Below are 24,534 nucleotides of genomic sequence, written 5' to 3'. Positions count from 1 at the left end.
TGGACAAATGTACAAAGATTCACAAAATGTTTAGGGGTATGCGTACCCCTGCGTCCGCCCAGAAAAAAAGCACTGGATGAAGACATACATCTTTACCTTGACCTTTAAAAACCGAAAACCTGATGTTATTATTCTGTAATGTGTTGTATGGAATTATTGTTTTGGAGGATTGTTGTATGTTCTATGTTGTGTTTTCATATGACTCGGGGACCTTTTTTAAAAAAAAATGAAAGGCAGGCAAGAAATGACAACTGCTAGAATTTTTGTTCGCTTTCAGACCTGAATACCTGCTACTTAAAAGAACGTGTGTGTGTATTTTTAAAAGCATAATTTTGGTTGCCCCAACCTCAAAGACGAAGCAGGGACTGTAAGTTCTCCTGAGGAGCAACCATCATTGCACTGAAATGCTCCCTCTCCATTTTCCCCGTCTCTTTTCTGAGGGAGACTATGTTAAATATATACTGGTGCCCAGTGCTTTTTTTCTTTCTTTTTTTAAGGATACTCTCATTTTCTTACTCATATTGAAACACTGCCCCTCAATGAGGCCAAACTTAAGAGTCACACAATGTTTAGGGGTATGCGTCCCCTCAGGAAAAAAAGCACTGCTGGTGCCTATTATTGATTCGTATTGTTTCTACGTGGGTAATATTCAGGGAGGGAAAGTCGGCAGCCGACTTGGATTTTGGGCGCGGGAGCCTCAGCAGGGCCTGCGCTTTCTCGTCAGCGCTGTCCTGACGCGGCCTCCTCCCGCCTGGGCCGGCCTGCATCAGGTAGTTGAGGAAGAGGAAGAAGAAGAAGAAGAAGAAGGGGGCGCCATCGCTCGTGGGGCGGCGCCAGGCTGAGGCAGTGGGCGGTCGGTCGGTCGGAGCGCGGCGCCTGCGCGCCTCCTTCCACAGCGGGGCAAGCGGGAGCTCTTCGGGGCAGCGTCGCGGAAGGGAGAGCGCGGAGTTGTGTGTGAGGCGGCTTGGCCGGCTGCTTTGCCCGGCGAGGCGCGGGCGGCATGGCGGAGGCGGCGTTGCCAAGCTCAGGTAAGGAATAGCTAGAGCGGGCGGGCGGGAGGCCGAAGCCGCCGCTGCCGCCGCCGGGCCTGGATGGTGGTGGTGGTGGGGGGAATGAAAAAATGCGAGCCTCGTGTGTGACAGGACCCGACTTGGGAGGCCGGAGGGGTGCGGAAAGGGGGGGCGAAGGCGCCGCCTCGCTTCCCGCTCCTGAGGGGAACTCCTCGCCTCCACCCGGGTTAGCCCCTCCGCCGGGCACAAGGCCTCGGACGGGAAAGGTCGGAAGGGCGAGTTTTCGCCTTGTTTCCGTGAGTGCAACCTGGGAGGAGCGGCGGCGGCGGCGTGTGTGCTGGCCGGGGGGGGGGGTTTATACAGGCGGCAGTAGCATCGGTTGCATAAACGCGCTGCTCGTGCTACTTGTACGCCGGGCTCTCCGAGCAGCTTGGAGGGAGGGCGCACCATCCGTGATTCCCAAGCGCGAGGCGGCGAGCCTGGAAGAAGTCTGCAATATTGCATGGTGGTGGTGGTGACGGTCCTCATTCCTCAGCTTTCTCCGCCGCCGTCGCTGCTGCAGTGCATCTCGCATCAACAAATGTCGTGGCGCTCATGCAAAAAGCGCGGAAAGGAGCATCCCCACAGCTGCAGGAGCCCCTCGGTGCAGGAGGGAGCAGGGAAACGCCGGAGCTCGGGAAAGGGCTCCGTTGAAATGCCCCATGCGGGGGCAGATCATCCCGAAATACCGGGAAGCCGAATATGATTACCCGTGGTTGCAATGCAGCACTGAGACGTTGATTCTTTTGGCTTGCCAGTATGTACTGCGGGATGCAGTTTGGGGCGGGGGGCAGCGGTAGAATTTAATTTTAGCAGAAGTGTGTGTTTGTTTTTGTGCAAGGGCTGTTGAGAGAGTCGTTTTTCTCTCTCCCCCTTCTCCCCTCCCCCCCCCGCCGTCCACTTTTGTAGTTGACCTTTACGGTAAGGTTATTTGAAATAGGCATCTTATAGAACGTAATTTTTTTGCAAAATGTTATTTCCTGAGTAGGGTACGGAGATGAGCTGCTAAATTTTTTTTATTGTTGAAGCAAATAAGTTCATATCTGTAATAGTAACAGCAAGATGTGCGTTGAGACTCTTGGTTGCTGCACAACAAGCAGTATAAGGCATGCACACCAAAGGATATTTGCTTATAAAATGTAGCTAATAAATATTATTATTATTATTTATTGAATTTATATACAGCCCTGTACCTGGGGGTCTCAGGGCGATTCATATAAAATACCCTGACAATATATAGAATGTCATAATGGTATGCTGCATGAGAAAAGCACATATACCTCAGTGCTTGTAGTTATTTGGCTTTGGCTTAATACTGCAATCAGTTAATTGTGATAAATGTAGTAAAGGTAAAGGGACCCCTGGCCATTAGGTCCAGTCGTGGCCGACTCTGGGGTTGCGGCGCTCATCTCGCTTTAATGGCCGAAGGAGCTGGCGTACAGCTTCCGGGTCATGTGGCCAGCATGACTAAGCCACTTCTGGCAAACCAGAGCAGCGCACGGAAACGCCATTTACCTTCCCGCCGGAGCGGTACCTATTTATCTACTTGCACTTTGACGTGCTTTCGAACTGCTCGGTTGGCAGGAGCAGGGACGAGCAACAGGAGCTCACCCCGTCACGGGGATTCGAACCATCAACCTTCTGATCGGCAAGTCCTAGGCTCTGTGGTTTAACCCACAGCGCCACCCACGTCCCTTGATAAATGTAGTACTGTGGTCTTAATCTTTTTACCAAAGAAACAAAATGTTGTTTGGAGTAAAAAAAAACATGCCAGTGTGTACTGCATTGTTTCCCAGAAATTTCTCCCCCAAAACCTGAAAGGTACCCAAAAGAGGCTACAGTATTTTGACATTACTTGGCCAGTTAGTTCATTCTGGGTTTTGCTGAACAGCAAAATGCTTTTTTTCAATATATATTCCTTTTTCCTAGGTGTGTTAAATCCAGATGCAACTGACTTCATTCCAAGAGACAGGCAAACTTTCAGTCTGAACTGGAACAGTCAATCCAGATTGGAATCAAATCGGGACAGAAATGCTGTACCACCTTCTGCTCACCCTAGACACAGTAAATATGAAAATTCTCCTGTAGATCAGCATACTTTTTATAGTCTAGAGAGTCAGCATAGAAGCCAACCAGATTCTTCATTGTTCAACAGTATGGGTAAAACAAAGGGCCGCAACTTACAGAGTCAGCGATGGCTGAGATCAAGGAATGATAGAACACATGGCAAAAATCAGGCAAAGCAGACAAATGCAGGGAATTCAGAAGATCCTCAATGTTTAGATAGCAGATTGATTCCAGGACGAAGGATGAATCCAAGAGAATACAGTGATTTTTCTTCAGACAGTGAAAAGGAGGCTGCTACTGCAGATAATAGAGGAGCAAAGCCAAAGAAGACATATTTGATGCATTCACGTGGAAGAGGATTGAAGGAAAAGGAGAAACATCCTCCTGAAAGGGATAAAAGATTAGTTTCTAAATGGAGGGACAAGCCCTTTGAAAATATACCAGCAATAGATCTTACACAGTCGGACTCTTCTGACGCATCACTTGGAAAAGCAATATCTGATGGCTTTTCTGACAATAGCATTGCACGGAGAAAGTACCCCTTTGCAAACAGATATTTTAAGGAGCCTATGTGGAATAAAGAAACTGGCAAAAGGCAAGATACATCTAGGAGCAAACATGTAAAACATGTTAAGAATGCGTCCCTTCCGCATCCTCCCAAAGAACGCACCAGTGAGAAGAGAGAATCTGTGCTGCGTGAAAGGGGTTCAAACTTAGTGAGTGTGGCACAGGCACAGCCAGTACAGGAATCAGGTACACGTGATGGGAGAAAACCTGTCCTTCAAGATGGATATAAAAGTAGGCGCTGGAAAAAGCAAAATGATGCACCAAAGAGCAAGGAAACTCATACAGGTAAATTTCTCCATTCTTAATCCATTTGAGGACCTGGAAGCCCAGTTGTGTGCTTTCCTTTAGCTTTTACAAAAGTGGTTTTCCTTGGTGCTCTGTTTTGTTCTCAAATCTTCCATTCTTGGGCAAGGTGATTGAGCGAGTGGTTGCTGAACAACTCCAGGCATGCCTGGAAGAAGCAGACCATTTGGATCCCTTCCAGTCGGGATTCAGGCCTCATCATGGGACTGAAACTGCCTTGGTCGCACTGGTTGATGATCTCCGGCGGGCTAGGGACAAAGGTGAGAGCTGTTTCCTAGTTCTGCTGGATCTCTCAGCAGCGTTTGATACCATCGACCATAACATCCTTCTGGACCGTCTTGAGGGGCTGGGAGCTGGGGGCACTGTCATACAGTGGTTCTGCTCCTTCCTCCTGGGTCGTGTTCAGAAAGTGGTGGTGGGGGATGAGTGTTCAGACCCCTGGGCTCTCACTTGTGGGGTGCCTCAGGGTTCTGTCCTCTCCCCCATGCTTTTCAACATTTACAGGCAGCCGCTGGGAGAGATCATCAGGAGGTTTGGGCTGGGCGTTCATCAGTATGCAGATGATACCCAGCTCTACCTCTCTTTTAAATCAGAACCAGTGAAGGCGGTGAAGGTCCTGTGTGAGTGTCTGGAGGCAGTCGGAGGATGGATGGCGGCTAACAGATTGAGGTTGAAGCCTGACAAGACAGAAGTACTGTTTTGGGGGGACAGGAAGTGGGCAGGTGTGGAGGATTCCCTGGTCCTGAATGGGGTAACTGTGCCCCTGAAGGACCAGGTGCGCAGCCTGGGAGTCATTTTGGACTCACAGCTGTCCATGGAGGCACAGGTCAAATCTGTGTCCAGGGCAGCTGTTTACCAGCTCCATCTGGTACGTAGGCTGAGACCCTATCTGCCTGCGGACTGTCTTGCCAGAGTGGTGCATGCTCTGGTTATCTCCCGCTTGGACTACTGCAATGCGCTCTACGTGGGGCTACCTTTGAAGGTGACTCGGAAACTACAACTAATCCAGAATGCGGCAGCTAGACTGGTGACTGGGGGCGGCCGCCGAGACCATATAACACCGGTCTTGAAAGACCTACATTGGCTCCCAGTACGTTTCCGAGCACAATTCAAAGTGTTGGTGCTGACCTTTAAAGCCCTAAACGGCCTTGGTCCAGTATACCTGAAGGAGCGTCTCTACCCCCATCGTTCTGCCCGGACGCTGAGGTCCAGCGCCGAGGGCCTTCTGCGCGGTTCCCTCATTGCGAGAAGCAAAGCTACAGGGAACCAGGCAGAGGGCCTTCTCGGGAGGGAACGCCCTCCCACAAGATGTCAAAGCGATAAACAACTACCTGACATTCAGAAGACATCTTAAGGCAGCCCTGTTCAGGGAAGTTTTTAACGTGTGATATTTTAGTGTATTTTTGGTTTCTATGGAAGCCGCCCAGAGTGGCTGGGGAGGCCCAGCCAGATGGGCGGGGTATAAATAATAAATTATTATTATTATTATTGTTGTTGTTGTTGTTGTTATTCAAAATGCTAGAAGCTGGCTGTATGGATGAGTGCTCTGGATGTATATGTAGGAAACATCTGAGAAAAAATAAGTTAGGGTACATGCATTATGATTGCAATGTTGGAGCAGGGCAAAAAAAATGAATGAATGTCAGAAAGATGGGTGGATATAGTATCTACAATGGGAACTTTTCAGTAGCAGGTGAAGGCCTTCATTGTTTCTGGCCTTTGAAACTTTGTTGTTGTTGTTTGAACTTTTCAGAGATAGGAAACTTGTGGATCTCCAGATGTTGGATTCCAATTCCTATTAGCCCCAGCCATCATGGCCATCGGTAAAATGGGAGTTGGTAGTCTAGAAAAATCTGGAGAGCAATAACATCCTTATCCCTAAACTATCTGTTTCCCCTTGGTTGGATAATGTTAGAGTTTGTTTTGATCTTACGCTACTTCATATGGTTTTATGCTGATTTTACGCTTAATTGTGTGCTGGTACAGCTGCTGAGTCAATTGCTTACAGTACTTGTTATTTATTTGCATTTGATTGTATATTTTTCTAGGTTTTCAGTTGTGAACTTGATTAATTGTGTGGTATATAATTGCACTAGGCAAGCTTTTAATTTCCTGGGTTTAGAATAGGGTGTGATATCTGAATAGTGATCCTAATTGATCTCCAAATGGTATATTGGTGATTTTGAGGAACACTATGGAAGTTTCCCTGAAACCACCTCAGGAGTTCCTCAGAGGAAAAAGACCAACAATGGCTGGTTTCGTAGTCCTAGCTCCATGCACCTGGCAGTAAGCGCCATTGCATTCAGTAGGGCTTACCTCTAAGTAGACATGGTTAGGATTGTGCTGTGAGAAGCTTTTCTGAAATGTAGCTGGCTCATCATAACAATTATTTGTGCACTATCAAACCACCAGGGTGTTTTGGTGCACATGTGGGAAAGTGGTGAGGCTTAACATGGATGCACTAGAATTTGCCTCAGATTATCTGCAGCAGTACAGTGGTACCTCGGGTTAAGTACTTAATTCCTTCCGGAGGTCTGTTCTTAACCTGAAACTGTTCTTAACCTGAAGCACCACTTTAGCTAATGGGGCCTCCTGCTGCTGCCGTGCCGCCCGAGCACGATTTCTGTTCTCATCCTGAAGCAGCGTTCTTAACCTGAGGTATTATTTCTGGGTTAGTGTAGTCTGTAACCTGAAGCGTATGTAACCTGAAGCGTATGTAACCCGAGGTACCACTGTAGTTGAGTCAGTGTGTGAAGTGTTTCTTAAAGATAGAACACTTTTAATCACTAAGGTTATAAATGACATTCTCTGTTTGTAACAAACAAATAATGTCCTGAAGTTCAACATCATGTTGCTTGGAAAGATGTGCCAGTAGTACTGTAATGTCAGCAGCGCTTGCTGTGCAAAGTCTCTCATCTTTGTAGTACTGCTGAGCAGACTGGTGTTTTGGAGTTGCCTGCTGTTTCATGGCAATTACAGCCACTCTGCATTTGCAAAGTCGTACCTACAGAGAATCAGGACACCTGCTGCACTGATGAGATAGTGTTGCTATTTAGATGAAAAGATAATTCAGTGCTTGAGGGAGCATCACCTTGCCTATTGGCAATATGGCACTTTTTGCTTCTCATAATGTAACTCTGTGATCAGGGTTGGAGAGGAGCATCTACAGTCAGCGTGTATATCTGAACTCTACCACCACAAAATATTTGTTCATTTTGCTGCTCTTTGCCTGTAGCATATAAAATTTATCCCTTGGAGACCTGTCAGCAACTGTCATGGACTGGTTGGACGCAGAGGAATGGTGGGAGGAACCAGCTGGGGAACCACCAAGGGAAGAAGGCTCAGAGCACGGGGATTGGTGGTGGGATGACAATGAGTGGTCCGAGGGACAAGATGGGAGAGGAGCTGTTGGATACCTTTGTTCATCAAATGGCTGGAATGGCTAGTGAAGGTGTTTGATGTTAAATACAGATATGGGCCTTGGGTAGGGTGGGGAGATGGTTATGCAAGATAAGATTCAAAAATAAAGGAATATGTCCTGAAATACCATTCACAAATTGGTAACTGAAGGCAAAAGCATTGTTATGCTGCTGTACATTTGCTTAGTATGCCGCAGGACTTATTTGTTGTTGGAATAATGTTTGTATATGTCCTAAAATATCTTCCTTAGGGTCTCTGATAGAGCAGCTTACCTCAGAAAAATATGAATGTATGGTATGTTGTGATGTGATCCGTGTGGTGGCCCCAGTGTGGAGCTGTCAGAATTGCTATCATGTATTCCACTTGAGCTGCATTAAGAAGTGGGCAAGATCACCAGCAGCACAGACTGAAGGTCAGTATTTCCTCCAACTTGCTAAATGTATTGATAAGACCCCCTGTGCTTAACTGCTTTTAGATAGTTGTACATAATCTTGTGTGACAGCCTCAATTAACTTTATGTAAAACAAGTTTATTGAAGTACTGTATTACATGAGACTTTTTTCAAGAAATGGTTTTTCCTATATTTTATTACTTCAGGTGATCAAATACATCCTGAAATTGATTGAGAATTATAAAGCCTCCCTCATTTTTTTTGCAGATGGTAATAGTGGCTGGCGGTGCCCTGCCTGTCAAAATGTTTCATCCCAAGTTCCTAATATTTACACCTGTTTCTGTGGTAAGTGTCTTTCAGAGTCAGGAATATTGAATGTTTTTTAAAGTTTCATCATTCTGATATGGGTTCGTTTTGATTTCATTTTTCCAGCTTGGCATAACGAACCTTCCAGTGCATTTGTAACTCAATATGGCTATTGTTTTCATTTTGTTTTTCAACAGTAAACATAATCTATTATACTCCACTTATTTCCCATCCCATGTTATTCAGAAGCCCCTATTCTCTGAAGAGGCTTTTCAGAAGGCAGGTAGTTGCACAAAAGAGAAGGGCACTTCCTTAAGTTAACTAATATTTTTAATGTTAGGGTTGTTTGTTTGTTTGTTTGTTTACTGTTTTCACCTAAAAAACTAGAAAGGATGGAATTTACACTAGGGGATTTGCCCAACGTATTACATGCCTTGAGAAAAGCAGTACTGAAGAGCAGCATATAAATTTAATATACAGTATATATTTGAACATTTTAAATATATACATACATAAATATACACACCCCCATACATACTGACACAAGCACACATTTCATTTGCTTGTCTTCATAAAGATCTTTAAGAAATACCGTTTGCACCTTGTGGTATGGATGCTGCCATCTTGTCTGCTGCTGAACAGTTTGCTGTCACTATGGAAACATTCAGCTCCATCTTTTAAAGCATAGACTGAATCACATATGTTTAAAATTATAATAGGATGTGAATGATTATGGCTGTAGATGATTGTTTCCAGTTCTTTTAATAGGTGTGTTGAATGAGCCTGTAGTGGGGAGAGGGGTGAGGGGATGAAGTTGTAGGGCTAAACTTGCAAGGAGCATGGAAACCTTAATTGTATTTGTAGGTACATGAAATGAAGTTCTGTGCATACTTCTTGAATGGATATAATACGTATTATGCACAAACACACATATATACATAGACAAAGAATGGATTAGAGACAGAAGAGAAGGGTGATGTGTGCTGGAAGAATTTCGTCATATTGTCCTCATGTAAGTTTAAAAACCTGTTGTAAAATGTAAAAGAGGATTGAATTAAAAAAAACTTCATTAAGCGTAATCACAAATAAGGAAATCTTTTAAAGCTTTAATATAGTTCTGTCTTTGATTGATTTTAAAAATGAACATTCTCTGTATTGGTTTTTTTTTCTATAGGTAGGGTAAAAAATCCTGAATGGAATCGAAATGAAATTCCACATAGCTGTGGAGAACTCTGTAGAAAGAAAAGATCAGCTCAAGATTGTCCACATTTATGTAATATGTAAGTATTTTTTCAATATTCCCAGCGCATTAGATTATATGCCTTAACTCTTGAAAGATAAACAGGGCTTTTTGCTTTTGTTCTGCAAAAGCATGTGGTGGGTAGAACAGTCCTAACCCTTGATCCACTGCACTGAGGAAAGCTGGGATGCAGCTGACTGTCCAAGTGCCACTGTGAAGGTCTTTGCTGCACTGGCCAAAATGGTGGGCAGAAGCTATCACTGGTGGTATCCCCACTAGTGGTAGCTAGTATCAACTCCCCAAAATGGAGCTTCAGGGTCAGCGGATGAGGAGAACACAGAGCTTGACTGGCCAAGAATCCACCGGGTGCTAAGCTGGTCCAGCTACTGCTAATGGGCCCAACCTGGGCCTCTTGGCTATACCAGCCTGGAGCTTGTGCAGTGAAAAAGAACAACTTCACTGGCCTCCCCGTTTGCCTGCCTAGCCAGTGTGAACGGCAGCATTTTGGACACAGCAGTGGTTCTGCTGAGATCGTAAGCAGGGCTTGCTGAGATGGTGCAAACGTTTATGGTGGGGTTCACTTAGTTGCATGTTAGAGATAAGCAGCTGTAGGGTCATATATTTCCTTCCCATCCAGCCGCTTCCTTTTAGGGTGTGAAATCCTTTTGCCCTTTCCCTGTTAACTTTCACCATGGGTGAGTGTTAAATGAAAATTGACATTAACTAGAATATCAAATGATTGTGCTCTAAAATAAATAACTGCTCCTGATATTCTAAAGACAGCTGGGGATTTGTTCCTCATCATTATATTTTAACTAGGCTTCTGTGTTGTGTTAGGCATGGTAGTATTGTGTCCAGCACTGCAATTATTAAATTACGTTCCGTGTAGTAAAGTTCTGATGATGCCTTAACTTCAGCGTGCAAGGATAACTGCTGACTTTTGTGAATCAGATTGAAATGAAAATGTTACAATTCTGTTGAATACTTCCATTTTTCAGACTCTGCCATCCAGGACCTTGCCCATCATGTCCTGCTTTTATGACCAAAAAATGTGAATGTGGACGCACAAGGTGAGATCATACTTAGACTTTATTGCAAAAAGCTTAAGATTTATTTGCGGCCTGTCACAGAATAATAATTTAGTATTTTTTTTTGGTAATGTCTCCGAAGAATCTGAAAAATTTAAAATAATACAGTATTTATTTAAAATAAGATTTTTAAATGGTCCATATAATTAGGAAATTGGCTGGCTACCGTTTTAATGGCATGTATCTCCTAGTATACATGCTTCTTCCATGTGTAGATGCCTGTGTAGTTGGATTGTCTACTGCAGTGCCCTCCTCTGGCTGGTGGTCAGTGTTTTTAATGGCAATCATTCTTTTTACCAAAATTTGAAAATATGGAAGGGTGCTGTTAGGGAAGAAAAACAAAATTACTTGAGAAGGAAAGCATGACATAGATACTAATATTATATGAAGCTTCAATGGGATATTGCAATAAGCAAATCTTTCTGTACGTGATCTCTCTATGTACAGTGACAAGCTCTTACAGGCTGTACAGCAAAATGCATCAGAAATAGATGCCACCCTCTCTGCTGTGATTGCCTAGCAATTGCCTGCTGTCTTTATGATGTACACCACAAATAACTCTTCCTATTGTGACTAATCGTGCCCCTGCTGTGTGAGATTCCTGTCAAGTAAGAATTTCCAGACAATTCATAGATAATTTTGATACATCTGAAATAAATGGAACGTGATTTATGGGCTGGCCCTCGAGTTTTCTTTGTTCATTGCTGCTGCTAATGTAAAAATGAAGTTGCCAATATTTGGTGCTATTGTTCTTAAGGTGTTTTTTTCTCAGGTTGTCCCACGAATTAAAACTAAGAAAAATAGTAAAAGGTAAATATAGTAAGGCCCACTAAGCTCAGGTTTTCAGTTTTGTGTTGCTTCTGTGTGTATCATAGTATGCTATATAATCATTTTGTGTATGATTACAATTCAGAGTTGTAGATTAGATTGTCCTGTTGAAATTGCATTATACCCTTACCCCCCATTTCCTTTTTAGTCTTAATTTCCCTTCACTTTGAAAATAGTCTTATCTGGATAGACTCTTGTTTGGTTATATGGAAAAGGGCATGCACAATGGTACTTGAATTATAAATCAGCATGGATACTGACAGAAGCTTTAAAGAAGAAAATGCTAAACTAAAACAATGCCAGGTCAATTTCCCCCTGCAGCATCAGAAACAGGGTGTTTGGGGTGGGGATGAGAGAACCACCAGTACTTTATTTAGGGCTCTCCTGGCTGGAGGACACAGCCCTGCCAAAATGCTCTGACCTTTGAGATGAGTTCTCTGCAGTGCCACTATCTCCCCAGGTACACAGAAACCAAATACTGCAAAATGAGGTTAGGGCCAGATGTATAGCTATTTCAGAATGCTCCAGCTAGCAGACCTGCCTTGGACTGATGGGTATCACAGCCCCAATCACTGAGAGACAGGGATGCCTACCCTGCCTCTTGAGCTAGTGGTAAAGTCTGTTGAGGAGACACTTTGCTCATGAGCAAAAAGACACTTTCAATGTAATTGCCAGTGTTGCTTTCTCATCACAGTAAACCATGGCTGATTCCTTCAGTGTAGCCGGTATGTGAGTAATTGTGAATTAGCTGCAAATTGGCATATGAAAAAAAATGGTTTGAAGTTGGCTTGGAAAACATGGTTTAAATTTTAACATATGTACTGGGCAAAACACTCCAATTTTTCTACTTGCAAGATGGCAAGCTGAAATCTCATTGGTATATTCCTATAGCACCCTCTGAGGGGCAGGCTTAGAAGAGTAAGCTAAAACATAGGTTCCATTTCAGCCTGGTTCACACATCATGCTAAGCCAAACTTGGGCTAAATGAGAATGTGTTAGGGGCTTGGAGAGGAACTCAAAGCTACTTTGACCCCAAATCTCTGGCCAGTGCTGGCTGGTGCTGATGGGCACTGGAGTTCAATAACATCTGGAGGGCAACATATTCCTCATTTGGAGTTAAATAAATAACTTCTAAGCTAGATAACTCGTCTGCTTTACCATTCTAAGAGGTTTTCTTATTGTCCACCCCAACCACCATGATTTGTATGGATTTCATGTACATACGAATTTCTAAATCTTTTGTGTCAGGTTTGCAAACTACCTTCTCAGATTGAGCTGACTCCCATTGTTATAGGTACAAATGAATTAACAGAAACGCTACATTATCTCCTTTTGTTTGCTTAAAAGCCATTTGAACTACTTCACAGATGACAAATAGAACCAAATGGAAATGGTTCCCACCCCCAAAGTATTTTCTCTTAGATAGCATATGCCCAATTGTGTGAGCAGATGAACGCTTCTTTAGACACACAGAACTCAGACTAATTGTATCAAATTTGCATTTGAGAAAGGGTGCATGGGCATTTTATTTGAGACAAAGTAGCTGCCACTTTAAAGTTACATTTTGGTGTAACCTGCTGTGTGCTGCTACAACTGTATAATTGCAAAGAATAGTTTTGCATTTTCAAATGGTGCAAAAGTATATGCTTTAAGACACGCTGGTACTGCGGGTGCTGGAAGCATTTTTCCTGTTTAAATAAAGATCTCTGTGGTTTTCACTATTATGGAATTATTCTCCCTTTAATTTAGCAAAACCCTCAATGGAGCATATATTAAAGCCTAAAGGGACTTGCCTGTTAATATTAACAGCTCCTTTACTAAATACATGTAGTCACATTCAGAGGGAATGTGGGTGATAGCCTAAACTATAAACACAGTATTCTAATCTTGCCAGCTGCAACTGATGACTGACTGAGTTTTCTTCTACAGCCATTCAGTTCGCTGTGGGCATTCTACTGCAATTCAGTGTACTAATATATGTGGGAATGTTTTGAATTGTGGTACACATAGCTGTGCCCAGATATGCCATTCAGGAAAATGCCAGCCGTGTGAATTGACTGTAAAACAAGGTGAGTGGTGTGTGTGTGTGTGTGTGTGTGTGTGTGTGTAAAATTAAATTTCTAATAAAATAGTACTAAAACTTCCAGGAGTTGTTGATTATGTAGGACCAACATGCTTCAGAATTCTGTTAGGCTTTGCTGAACCTTTTCATGGATTGACATGAAGAAATAGAGCTACTGAAGTACAGTAACAAAATGATGTAGCAGCAACAGGGCTGGAGACACCATTGTTCCATCAGGAAAACAGAACATAGCTAGGGAATTGGGAGTATTATCAGAAGAATAGTGCTCTCCCTCTCCCATTCTCCTTTAGTTTAAGTTAGTGATGAAGACTAAAAAGAGCAGCTGGTCACTAAAATGACTCAAAACATGTTTTTTTCCTCTGAAGTTAAATGTCCAGTCACTAAACAGCTGCATGCAGTTCATAAGGTTGCTATTTTTCTTCTTCTTTTAAGGCTACAGTATTTGTACATACTCCTAGTGGTTCAACTTAGTAACTTTAAATCACACTCTTACATGAGAAGGATGAAACAATCCAATCATACACTGTGCAATTTCTTACGGTTCCAATTAGGGATGGCGTTTTAATTGTGCCGATTTCTGGTGTGGCTGCAGAAACTGGTAACTTGTAACTGCTGCCCCCCACGTTGCTTTTGCTGCATTAACAGCACTGAAGTGACCTCCCCAGGGCACAAGCCTGGGCAAGTGTGTATGGAAGTCCTGGGCTGCCAGACAAGACACACACCCCCAGCCTTGCTGATGTGCTCCAAAGGAAAGCAGAACAGTACGTTTGGCACCAGCTTGGCTGCAGGAGTTGCGAGAAGGAGGCGTACAAGGTGCCATCCAACCGTCTTAGGGACTCCACTCTGGATTGGTGTAGGATTTACTCCTTTTGTGGGGTGGGTCAATCCAATTGATCTAGCTAATCTTTATTTTGGCTCATGTGTTGTCCTTTCACTTTATGATAACCCTTTCTGTTTCTCTTTCTCCCCAAATGCTTTTTTCTGTACAGTGTGTTACTGTGGGAGCACCTCTCGAGAAGTGTTGTGTGGGACAAGTGAGGATCATTTCTCTTGTCTGAGAACTTGTGGCAAGTAAGTTCTGCTTGGAACCTGAGCTCAGTTTTGTCAACGTTTGTGGATTAACATAGCCTTACGTGGGATAAATTGTATTTCTTTAATTTCAGAAAACTATCCTGTGGAATGCACAACTGTGCACAAGTATGCCATCCCCAGTCTTGCCAGCCTTGTCCACGGCTGCCACAAATAGTGCACTGTTGCCCTTGTGGGCAAACGCCCCTTAATAAATTATTAGAGCTGGGTTGCACAGAACGTAAACTCTGCACAGATCCCATCCCATCGTGCGGAAGAACATGTGGAAAACCTCTGCCTTGTAGTAGCTTTGGTAATTAGAATGTTGCTTGCTTGTGTATGTAGCATTCATTTGTGTTGAATTTTATTGCCACTTCCAGAACGATTAAAAAAAAGATGAAATAAAAGTGCATTTCTATGGTGGCAGTTCAAGTTGATAGAAAAAGCCTATATAGATAAGAAACTTTTCTTTGGGGAGGAAGACGGAAAAGAGGTTGTAAGCTGCTCTGTGTTTTACCAAACGGTTGTACTTTTGCGCAGCCTCTCACCTCCAGCCACCAGGATAAAAAGGATCTAACTGCTGTAAGAAAGGCAGTTTTTCCAAGCTGGTGAATCCTGCACAAGAGCAAATGAACGGAGCACCGTACCTTTGTAATGTATAGACCTAGTGTGATGTAATGCATAGAACACCAGACTTGGGCTAGGAACGCCTGTTTTCAAATACTTGCGTGACTGAGCTTGGGTCAGCCATTATCTGTCAGTCTAACCTACCTCACAGGACCTAGTGAATGATATATTCACAATAAAGTTAAAAGTTTCAAAATTTGTTGCAAAAGCGGTAGCATGGACAACTAGTGTTATTGTTTACTGTAAGGAATGGAATCTGTGATTGCTTATTTTGCTCAGGGAATACATAGTTACTCTGGGTTGTATCCAAATTAGCATTACCATGCCCCATCAATGCAGTAATACCTGGCTGTGCCACAATACTTTCCGCCCACCCTCCTCCTCCAGCAGGCCTCTAAATCTGTTCTATGGATTTGCCCAACCCTCTGGAGCAGATTTGGTAAGGGTGTAGGGTGAGGAAGGTGAATCCCATTTGCTGAAAGGACACGTTAGTTAAATACAACCCAGTGTATTAAAGTTTCAGTTGACCATATTCTCTTAATTATGCATAGATGCTGTTCATACATGCGAAAACCTCTGCCATGAAGGAGAATGTGGACCATGTTCTCGCACATCAAAGATTTCCTGCAGATGTGCCTTAAAAACAAAGGTAATTCCTAAAAATAATAAAGAATGAATACTGAAAGTAAAACAGTCTTGTGGCACTTGAAAGACTAAAGCATATGATATCTACTTTTTATGTTTGCATGGTTATCTTCTAATCTGAGCCTGCAAAACTGTGTTTCCGTTTCTGTCCCATGTGATGTGTTTTTTCCTATATAAAGATATTTGTGCCACAATTATTGAAGGTCCATTTATTTTTGGCAGTGTTACATAGCATTTTAACCAAAGTATTCAAATATTTTTAAAATAGATGTGCTATAATGCTTACCCATGGGCTATTTGGCTTCCCTCCCCTCTTGTTTTGGAAATGTGATGGTGTAAGAATCCCCAAGTGTAGTATTGATGAGGTGAATTGGGCTTGAACCAATGAATTCCAGATCTCTCGATTCCTGCAGCTTACCCTAAAATTGGGTGATTTTTAAGGATCAGTACCCTAATGCCATAAGCTTTTCAGTATTTAATATCTTGATACTTGATGTGGAGAAAGAGGAGAGAGAGAACTTTTTTTCCCTTCTCTTGTAACACTGGAACCCAGTGTCATCCAATAAAGCTGACCAGTAAGAGATTGTTGTTGTTTAGTCATTTAGTCGTCACTGTCAGAGGAAGAGGGGGGCGCGGGGATCGCACCACCCCTGTAGGCAGCATGCCCCGCCCCCCAGAATGCGCACCAGCCCTGCCCCCACCTGCTCTGCGCCCCCGGTGTCAGAGCATGAAGCTCCGCCACCGTTAGTTGTGTCCGACTCTTCATGACTCCATGGACCAGAGCACACCAGGCACTCCTGTCTTCCACTGCCTCCCGCAGCTTGGTCAAACTCATATTCGTAGCTTCGAGAATACTGTCTAACCATCTCATCCTCTACCGTCCCCTTCTCCTTGTGCCCTCAGTCTTTCCCAACATCAGGGTCTTTTCCAGGGAGTCTTCTCTTCTCATGAGGTGGCCCAAGTATTGGAGCCTCAGCTTCAGGATCTGTCCTTCCAGTGAGCACTAGATCATACTCTCCAGTGAGAGATTATGGATGGACAAAAGGAAGTGTTTCTCACACTGCCTAGCTAAACAATGGAATTTGCTTCCATAGGACATGATGATGCCACCAGTTTAAGACAATTTTAAAAGCGGATCATTCAAATTTGTGGAGGATAAGGCTATCAGTGACTCTGGTCATAATGGCTATATGCTACCTCCAGGATCAGAGGGGCCAAGCCTCGAACACCAGCTGCTGGGAGCACAAGTAGGGAGAGTGTTGTTGCATTCCTGTCCTGTTTGTGAGCTTCTCATAGGCACTTTGTTGTCCTCTGTAGAAAACAGGATGCTGGACTAGTAGCAGGGCTCTCTATACAGTGGTACCTCGGGTTACAGACGCTTCAGGTTACAGGCGCTTCAGGTTACAGACTCCGCTAACCCAGAAATAGTACCTCGGGTTAAGAACTTTGCTTCAGGATGAGAACAGAAATCGTGCTCCAGCGGCGCAGCAGCAGCAGGAGGCCCCATTAGCTAAAGTGGTGCTTCAGGTTAAGAAAAGTTTCGTGTTAAGAATGGACCTCCGGAACAAATTAAGTACTTAACCCGAGGTACCACTGTACTGGGGTTTTGGATTTCAAATCAGCTTCCAATAAACTGTCGCCTGTATAGTGCAGCAAATGTACTTTATGGTAGTGTTGATTTCAAAGGGGAGTTTTGCAGTCGCTAATGCAGCCACACAGAGTAGATCTCTTTAATTTTTTTATAAACTAACCCATGAGACTGATATTTTCAGTCCTTCAGGAGGCTGCCTCTAGACACTTTTACATATTTGAAATTCTGCTTGTTGATTGTGAAATACATGCTACTATCCTGAATTGTTGTCCCCTCCTGTTGGTTGTAAGGTGACTGCTTTTGTGTGCCTCTGGAATAATTCAGCCTTCACAGTTCACTGGATTCATCCATCACAGCCAGACTTTTCAGTTTTCATATGCTGAAAATCTAGGTGCAGTGAGAACATGTGGCACTGAGAATTTTTGCAATGGTTAAGATGCAATATTAGCTGTTGCAATATGTTTTTCTTTAATGTCAGTCTGATGGTAGAAATAATGTGGCTATAATCCAATCAATTTTCTTTTCTTTAGGAAGTTCCCTGTGCCTCACTCAAAAATCAAGGTAACAAACACATTCATGGCTGTTATATGCTGGTACCCTTGTGGAATAGCCCTACGTGTGCCATGTAAACACAGTGGTTGCAACTCACAAAGTTAGTTTGGCACACTTGGCTGAGGCTTTCAGTTACTGACTATTGAAAGAGAAGGAGACGCCTTGCAGACCTTTGCCTGTTACAGCCAATTCTGGGAGCCCCATGTGTATGAAGAAACGTTAATGATGGCTGCTTGTTGTCTGGCTCCTTGACACCTCAGAAAGCATAAGCATTTCCTGAAATGTCATTGAAAGCACATAAGCAAAATTCTTGCATATATGCCCACATATGTATACAGTGGTACCTTGGTTTGCAACCGCTTTGGATTACAACCGTTTTGGATTACAACCATGTCAAACTCGGAAGATAAGTGAATTTTTGCATAACAAGCAGGCAGATAACAGAACCTGTCTGTGTATATATATTAAATATGCAAATATTCCTCAAGGTTTGCCTGCAATTGATATACTGCTTCTTACACAAGTAATCATTAACTCCCACATGGCTTTGGCGTTCCATACTTGTCATTCACTGAAGCCAGATAAGCCAAATTAAGTTTTAGGCCTCATGGTTGAAATGTTTAGTAACTTCTAAATAGGTATCAGTCTTCTGCTAAATGCAAAAGCAATTTTGTTTTATGAGTTATGGTATTTGCTTTTCCAGTTACTTTTTATATGTTGATACAATTCTTAAAATTGTAGCTTAATGTTTCCTGTAAGCTGCCTTGGAAGGGTCCTGAAAGGCAGGATACTAATAAGATTTGCCTGCGTTCTTTATATGGATCTTGCAAGGGCTAATGTCTTATCACAGTTAATGCAACATGGAGCCTAAGGGTAGGTGCAGTAATTTTCAATGAATAGCAATCATGTAAATGTATTTTCTCATTTGTAGTTGAAGTTGTATTCTTGTGTGACAAGAGATGCAACAAGAAGCTGTCATGTGGACGACACAAGTGTAATGAGATTTGCTGTGTGGTGAGTTCATAAATATAATGAAATTTTTTTTTTCCAGCAGAAAAAGAAATTGTTTTTTCCTTTTATTAGTTGTTTGAACTCTTAATTAATATTTAGAAGGCTGGCTAATAATAGCCATAAGCAATCATCCTGGTTTTGATCTTTAAAGAAATTTGCTTGAAGCCATTTTGATTACTCTTCTTTAGAGGCTGAAGCAAGGAACAGGTTGATGTGAAACTTTGTGGGTTTTTAAAATTAATGTTCATTCAGAAAAAGAAAAATACATATTCCCATATTCTTAGGTTTTTTCCTTATACATAATTTCTATAACGACTTCCCATCACCCCATGGTGGATCCTAAATGCTTTAACGTGTTGCACTCTTCTTTATCAGTCCAAATCATTTAGAAGAAAAACCAAGTATTAAGCATAAATTATTAATTTGATATAAAGGAAAGAGGGGGCGCAATTTTCATTTCCCCCATCACACATAAAACGACATAACTTACAACACACCCACCACGTTTTTTCTTTTGCAGGACAAAGAACACAAGTGCTCTTTGATTTGTGGACGGAAACTCAATTGTGGCATCCATAGATGCGAAGAGCCTTGTCATCGTGGCAATTGTCAGAAGTGTTGGCAGACTAGTGAGTGCACATCAGAACTGTATGCTCTATACGAGTTTTGAAATACGTAGTCAATTCGCTTCACTCAAGTTGTTTAAAATTAATTAGTTTGTTTAAAATTATGAGTAAAATCCCAGTCCTTGATCTGTGCTGCTGGAGAGGGTTGGGAACAGGTGGCAGTATCCTTTGGCTGGGCTCTGCCATCATGGGGGCGCCCATTCAGCTCACCAAAAGGATAGGAAGTTCTGAAGCTGCAGTTGGCAGTATTCCTGCTGTGGGTAGCTGGCGTAAGTCCCCAAAATGAAGGTTTTATTGGGGCAGAGCAGAGCCGCCAATGGATCTGCTGGGTACAAAGCAGATCCATGTCCCAGAGTTGTGCTTAATCTGAGTCTCTGCTGGGGCAGCCTTGAGCTGGGGCAGCAAAATTGTAAAAACATCAACCACCACCACCACCATCTTGGAGTGAGCAGCAGGATTGTTGAATGTGGCGGTGGATTTCCTACTCTTTCCCACCCTGCTGTTTGTGACCAGGGCTTTGGATTGATCTACCCCTACATTGAGCACAATGCAATACCCCTTAGTTTCAATTAAGTCCCATACCATTTTTCCCCCAGTTTGCTTTCGTGCCCACTTTTTTTTAAAAAAATAGATAGTAAAGGTAAAGGGACCCCTGACCATTAGGTCCAGTCGTGGCCGACTCTGGGGTTGCGGCGCTCATCTCGCTTTATTGGCCGAGGGAGCCGGCGTACAGCTTCCGGGTCATATGGCCAGCATAACTAAGCCGCTTCTGGCGAACCAGAGCAGCGCACGGAAACGCCATTTACCTTCCCGCCAGAGCGGTACCTATTTATCTACTTGCAGTTTGATGTGCTTTCAAACTGCTAGGTTGGCAGGAGCAGGGACCGAGCAACGGGAGCTCACCCCGTTATCTAAAAAACAGATAAGTGCCCGCTACCTATAGATATATCAGTTATCAGTTGGATAATAGGTCAGTTATTAGTTATCAGTTGGATAATAGGTCATGGAAGCTCTTTCACTGCATATATGAAAGTCTGTTGTGCCAGCAAAGCTGCAGCATTGGTTTATGTCTGCAACCTATTTTGTTTTTTGTTTTGTTTTTCAGGCTTTGAGGAATTAACGTGTTACTGTGGTGAATCAGTGATATACCCCCCAATACCTTGTGGTACTCGACCACCAGAATGTAAAAATTCATGTACTAGACCTCATGAATGTGATCATCCAGGTAAGACTTACATACAAAATGCATTTAACAACTACAACTACTACAACAGCCGTGCCAAACTAAGATGATGAATCTATTAAATTTTCAAATGTATGATGTAACAGTGCAGATTCAGGTGTAGGTTTTGAACTTAAATCTTAATATTAATTTCTGAACTCTAGAACATTTCTTACTGTAGTAAAATGCAGGTGTAAAAGCCTTCAAAGCGTTTTCTTAATTCATAGAAGAATAAATAGGGCATTCACTTCAAATAAAAGTAGATTCAAATACTCTTCATGTGATCAGAGACCTGATGAAAGAGAATTTGGTAAAGTTTCCTCTGTCTTGTTAGTAGAATAACTGAGGCAGTGGTTATTTTTTCGATAAGCGTGGAACAAAATAGCTTGAAATACAAGGTTGCGTCCATTGTTGCTATTCTGCTTGCACAGCAGATTCTACTGCACAATCGAACTTCCACCTCCTTTTCTCTCCTGTGTTACACCATCAAAATCTGCTCCAGGGAGTTGGGAAACCCTCTTCAGAAGATTTTGGCGGCATTTGGGGAGAATACATGAACGGGAAGTCCCATTGCGTGAGTGGAATTCCACTCACATAGCATTGGATAAAACCTAGTAGGTTTGCGAGATGATCCCTCACATGGAATGAATTAATTTGATTAGCTATCAAATACCTTCCCACAATACAGTGTAGAGGGTGGACATGCTCTGGCAAAGAATAATGTCATAGTTTGCACTGTGAAGCCTATTTTTTGTGCACTAATATAGAAGTCCTCTTTTAAGCTCAGAGGAAGTCCATCTTGAGAACTGGTAAAATGATACCACATTTAAAATGAGAGCAGACCAAGTGACTTAGATGAGGCCATAATTGATGTACCAATCAGTGGAGCAACCATGTAAAAATTTGCTTGCCTGATTGCACTGAGCAATAGAATGTAAAAATATTAAATGCTAAAATACATGGCTTTAGAAGGACATATTTGAATTTGTTTCATTAAAGAGATTTCATCTTGAAACATTTCCTTACCTTATTTGAAACTCGTTTTCCCTCCTTCTGTGGATGCAGTGTATCATTCCTGTCATAGTGAAGACAAGTGTCCACCATGTACATACCTTGTTCAGAAATGGTGTATGGGAAGACATGAGGTAAGTGTGACTGTTTAACTTCCCATTTTTAGAAATAAAGCATAGCTGTGTTTTATTTGTACATAAAAAAAATCCTTCCAGTAGCACCTTTAAGACCAACTAAGTTAGTTCTTGGTATGAGCTTTCGTGTGCAAGCACACTTCTTCAGAAGAAGTGTGCTTGCACACGAAAGCTCATACCAAGAACTAACTTAGTTGGTCTTAAAGGTGCTACTGGAAGGATTTTTTTTATTTTGACTATGGCAGACCAACACGGCTACCTATCTGTTATTTGTACATGTTAGTGGTGTTGCTCATATCTGCACACTGTACAGCTGGGTCCAGATCATGTCTTGATTTATTAAGCTAAGATTTAAATGAACCTTTTGTCTGCACACACAGCCCCTTCTCTTCTCTCTTTGCAGTACATCTGGGTCAAATACAGATGACTCCAATTGACCACAGTGTCCTATTTCATCTGAACCAGGCTTATGATAGCATTCGGATTGAATGGGAAACCATAGTTAATTGTATACAGTTGTACCTTGGATCCCGAAAGCCCTGGAACTCTGACGTTTTGGCTCCCGAATGCCTCAAACCCGGAAGTGATTGTTCTGGTTTGAGAACGTTCTTTTGGAACCCAAATGTCCGACGGGGCTTCCGTGGCTTCCGATTGGCTGCTGGAGCTTCCTGCAGCCAACCAGAAGCTGCGATTTGGTTTCAAACGTTTTGGAAGTCGAACGGACTTCCAGAACGGATTCTGTTTGACTTCCAAGGTATAACTGTAGATCTGTACTTCATTTGGGTGCAGTGTGAAAAGAAAAGAAAGTCTGCATGCATGGGCAAAAGGGATCATTCATATTTTGGCTTACTGAATAAAAATGTGATTGTCCAAACAGAACTTAGGTTTTTAGATGCTTTTTTAAAAAACAGGCCAAACCAGTTTGTTTCCTCAATGACAAGGCTCTTAAATTTTTGCTGATGCAGAGAACGGAGTATGAGTTGTGTTTACCTTTTTTTGTGGCTCTGAACTGACAAAGCTCTTTAAGTATTTGGCAGCCTATGCCCATTTGGGGGGGGGGGGCTCTGTGAAAAATCGTATTAAAATATGTGGGCTTAGACAACCATTTTCTCATCCTGAGTTGACTTTTGGATAGCCACTTTTACAGTGAAAATCTGAAGATAACTCTGCTTTATGAAGGGGTTTGTCATGTGTCTCACTGCAACACAGATGCCTGATGAACTCATTCAGAAGCCTTTAATGAGCACAGGTCCCTTCATATGTGGTCTATTCCAACTCTATGATTCTATGATATGTCTGTCAAAAAAGTTCCTCTACAATGAGAGATCGGCCCATCCTATGCAGTTAGTATATCTGCTTTTAAATAATAGACATTCTTAAACCTCATTTCTTACAAGGTTGTCCAGTATCCATCTCTTTGTTTCTTCTTCTTTTTTCCTTCCTGGCTTAGTTGCGGAGCAATATTCCCTGCTACCTCACTGACATCTCCTGTGGTCTTCCCTGTGATCGAATGTTAAAATGTGGAATGCACAAATGTAAAAGGATTTGCCACAAAGGGGAATGCCTCATAGATGAAGAATGCAGGCAACCGTGTACTATCCTTAGGCTTCACTGTAATCATCCATGTATGTCTCCATGCCACCCATCTTTACCATGCCCCACAACGTCTTGCAGTGCAAAGGTAGGTGACATAAAAAATAATCAGACATTTTTTTCAAAAAAATAAATAAAATTTTTCATTTAATGTCAGCCACTTTAGATGGGCAGCATGGCCCAGTCTGCAAAATATAAAAACCACGGCCTTTCTTTTTAAAGCTGATTTTGTCAAATGGGTTTGTACAGATGTCATGAACTTGCAAGTATTGAAGTTTCATTAATTTGTGAATGATACCGTTGTTGAGCAGGGAGCAGGGTATTAATTGGTTTGTGGTCAGTTGTTCTTGTTTTTATTATGTGTTTTGTGTTTTTATATTGTATCTTTATGTTGTGAACCACCCTGATATCTATGGATAAAGGGCAGTATACAAATTTAATAAGTAAAATAATAAAATAAATAAGAGAGCCACTGAAATCTTTGATGTATTGCATTCACGAAGAATGTTCTGTGTGAAGCTGTCCTGAACATTCAGCTTCATTGAATGGCCATGGGTTCTAGTATTATGAAGGGGGGATTTCTCTATACAGCACTGATGCACTGTATATGTTATTATAGTAGATATAACCTTGATACTCTTCCAGTAAATCAAGCAGAGTGTTTGGCAGATTATTTGGATTGCTACTGTTATAGTGTAGTGCAGCCTGTTGCCGTCCATATGTTTTAGATTACATCTACCATCAGCCTCTGGCAACACGGCCAATGATCAGGAATGTCTTGGAAGTCGTCTAAATATCTGGAGGGTACTAGGTTGGGGAAGGTTGATTGCAGTAGCTTGATTTTCACTTAGATAACAGCAAATGAATCCATCGTATTTTAGGGAATCAGGGAATTCTCACCTGTGTTTTCTTCAAATCATAAAATACTTCAGAACGTTAGATTCCTGCCATATTCCTGTTTTTGTGCCATTATAGGTTGAACTTCATTGTGAGTGTGGGAGAAGAAAGGAGACTATGATTTGTTCAGAAGCATCAAGCACTTTTCAAAGGTATTTACTGGCTCTGACTTCTGTAGTACAGTAGGCCTGTCCCTTACGTGAGGGTTCAGTTTC

At 42.5% G+C, this 24,534-nt stretch overlaps 1 protein-coding gene across 4 annotated transcripts in view; it reads left to right on the top strand.

Moving 5' to 3' along the window:
- The first annotated feature begins 580 nt into the window (after positions 1-580).
- The window catches only part of NFX1 (nuclear transcription factor, X-box binding 1), a 35,032-nt gene continuing 11,078 nt past the window's right edge, over positions 581-24,534 (top strand). Inside the window, exons 1-18 of one of the 4 annotated variants that reach the window (XM_081013023.1) lie at positions 595-1,028; positions 1,546-1,806; positions 2,979-3,968; positions 7,657-7,818; positions 8,065-8,142; positions 9,278-9,383; positions 10,342-10,413; positions 13,189-13,328; positions 14,332-14,413; positions 14,506-14,723; positions 15,589-15,686; positions 17,804-17,834; positions 18,757-18,839; positions 19,357-19,465; positions 20,568-20,687; positions 21,750-21,829; positions 23,280-23,510; positions 24,398-24,471. In XM_081013023.1, coding sequence (XP_080869149.1) covers positions 3,206-3,968; positions 7,657-7,818; positions 8,065-8,142; positions 9,278-9,383; positions 10,342-10,413; positions 13,189-13,328; positions 14,332-14,413; positions 14,506-14,723; positions 15,589-15,686; positions 17,804-17,834; positions 18,757-18,839; positions 19,357-19,465; positions 20,568-20,687; positions 21,750-21,829; positions 23,280-23,510; positions 24,398-24,471 — 2,447 coding nt within the window. In that variant the 5' untranslated portion in view covers positions 595-1,028; positions 1,546-1,806; positions 2,979-3,205. Of the gene's footprint in view, positions 1,029-1,545; positions 1,807-2,978; positions 3,969-7,656; positions 7,819-8,064; positions 8,143-9,277; positions 9,384-10,341; positions 10,414-13,188; positions 13,329-14,331; positions 14,414-14,505; positions 14,724-15,588; positions 15,687-17,803; positions 17,835-18,756; positions 18,840-19,356; positions 19,466-20,567; positions 20,688-21,749; positions 21,830-23,279; positions 23,511-24,397; positions 24,472-24,534 lie in introns of all 4 variants that reach the window. The other 3 variants (XR_013988435.1, XM_081013022.1, XM_081013021.1) reach the window with 3 other exon arrangements.

This window comes from Podarcis pityusensis (genome assembly GCF_964106645.2).
Source record: "Podarcis pityusensis genome assembly, chromosome: 7".
Taxonomy (NCBI): Eukaryota; Metazoa; Chordata; class Lepidosauria; order Squamata; family Lacertidae; genus Podarcis; species Podarcis pityusensis.
The sequence above is the reverse complement of the archived record's forward strand: the minus strand, read 5'-3'. Positions and strand labels throughout refer to the sequence as shown.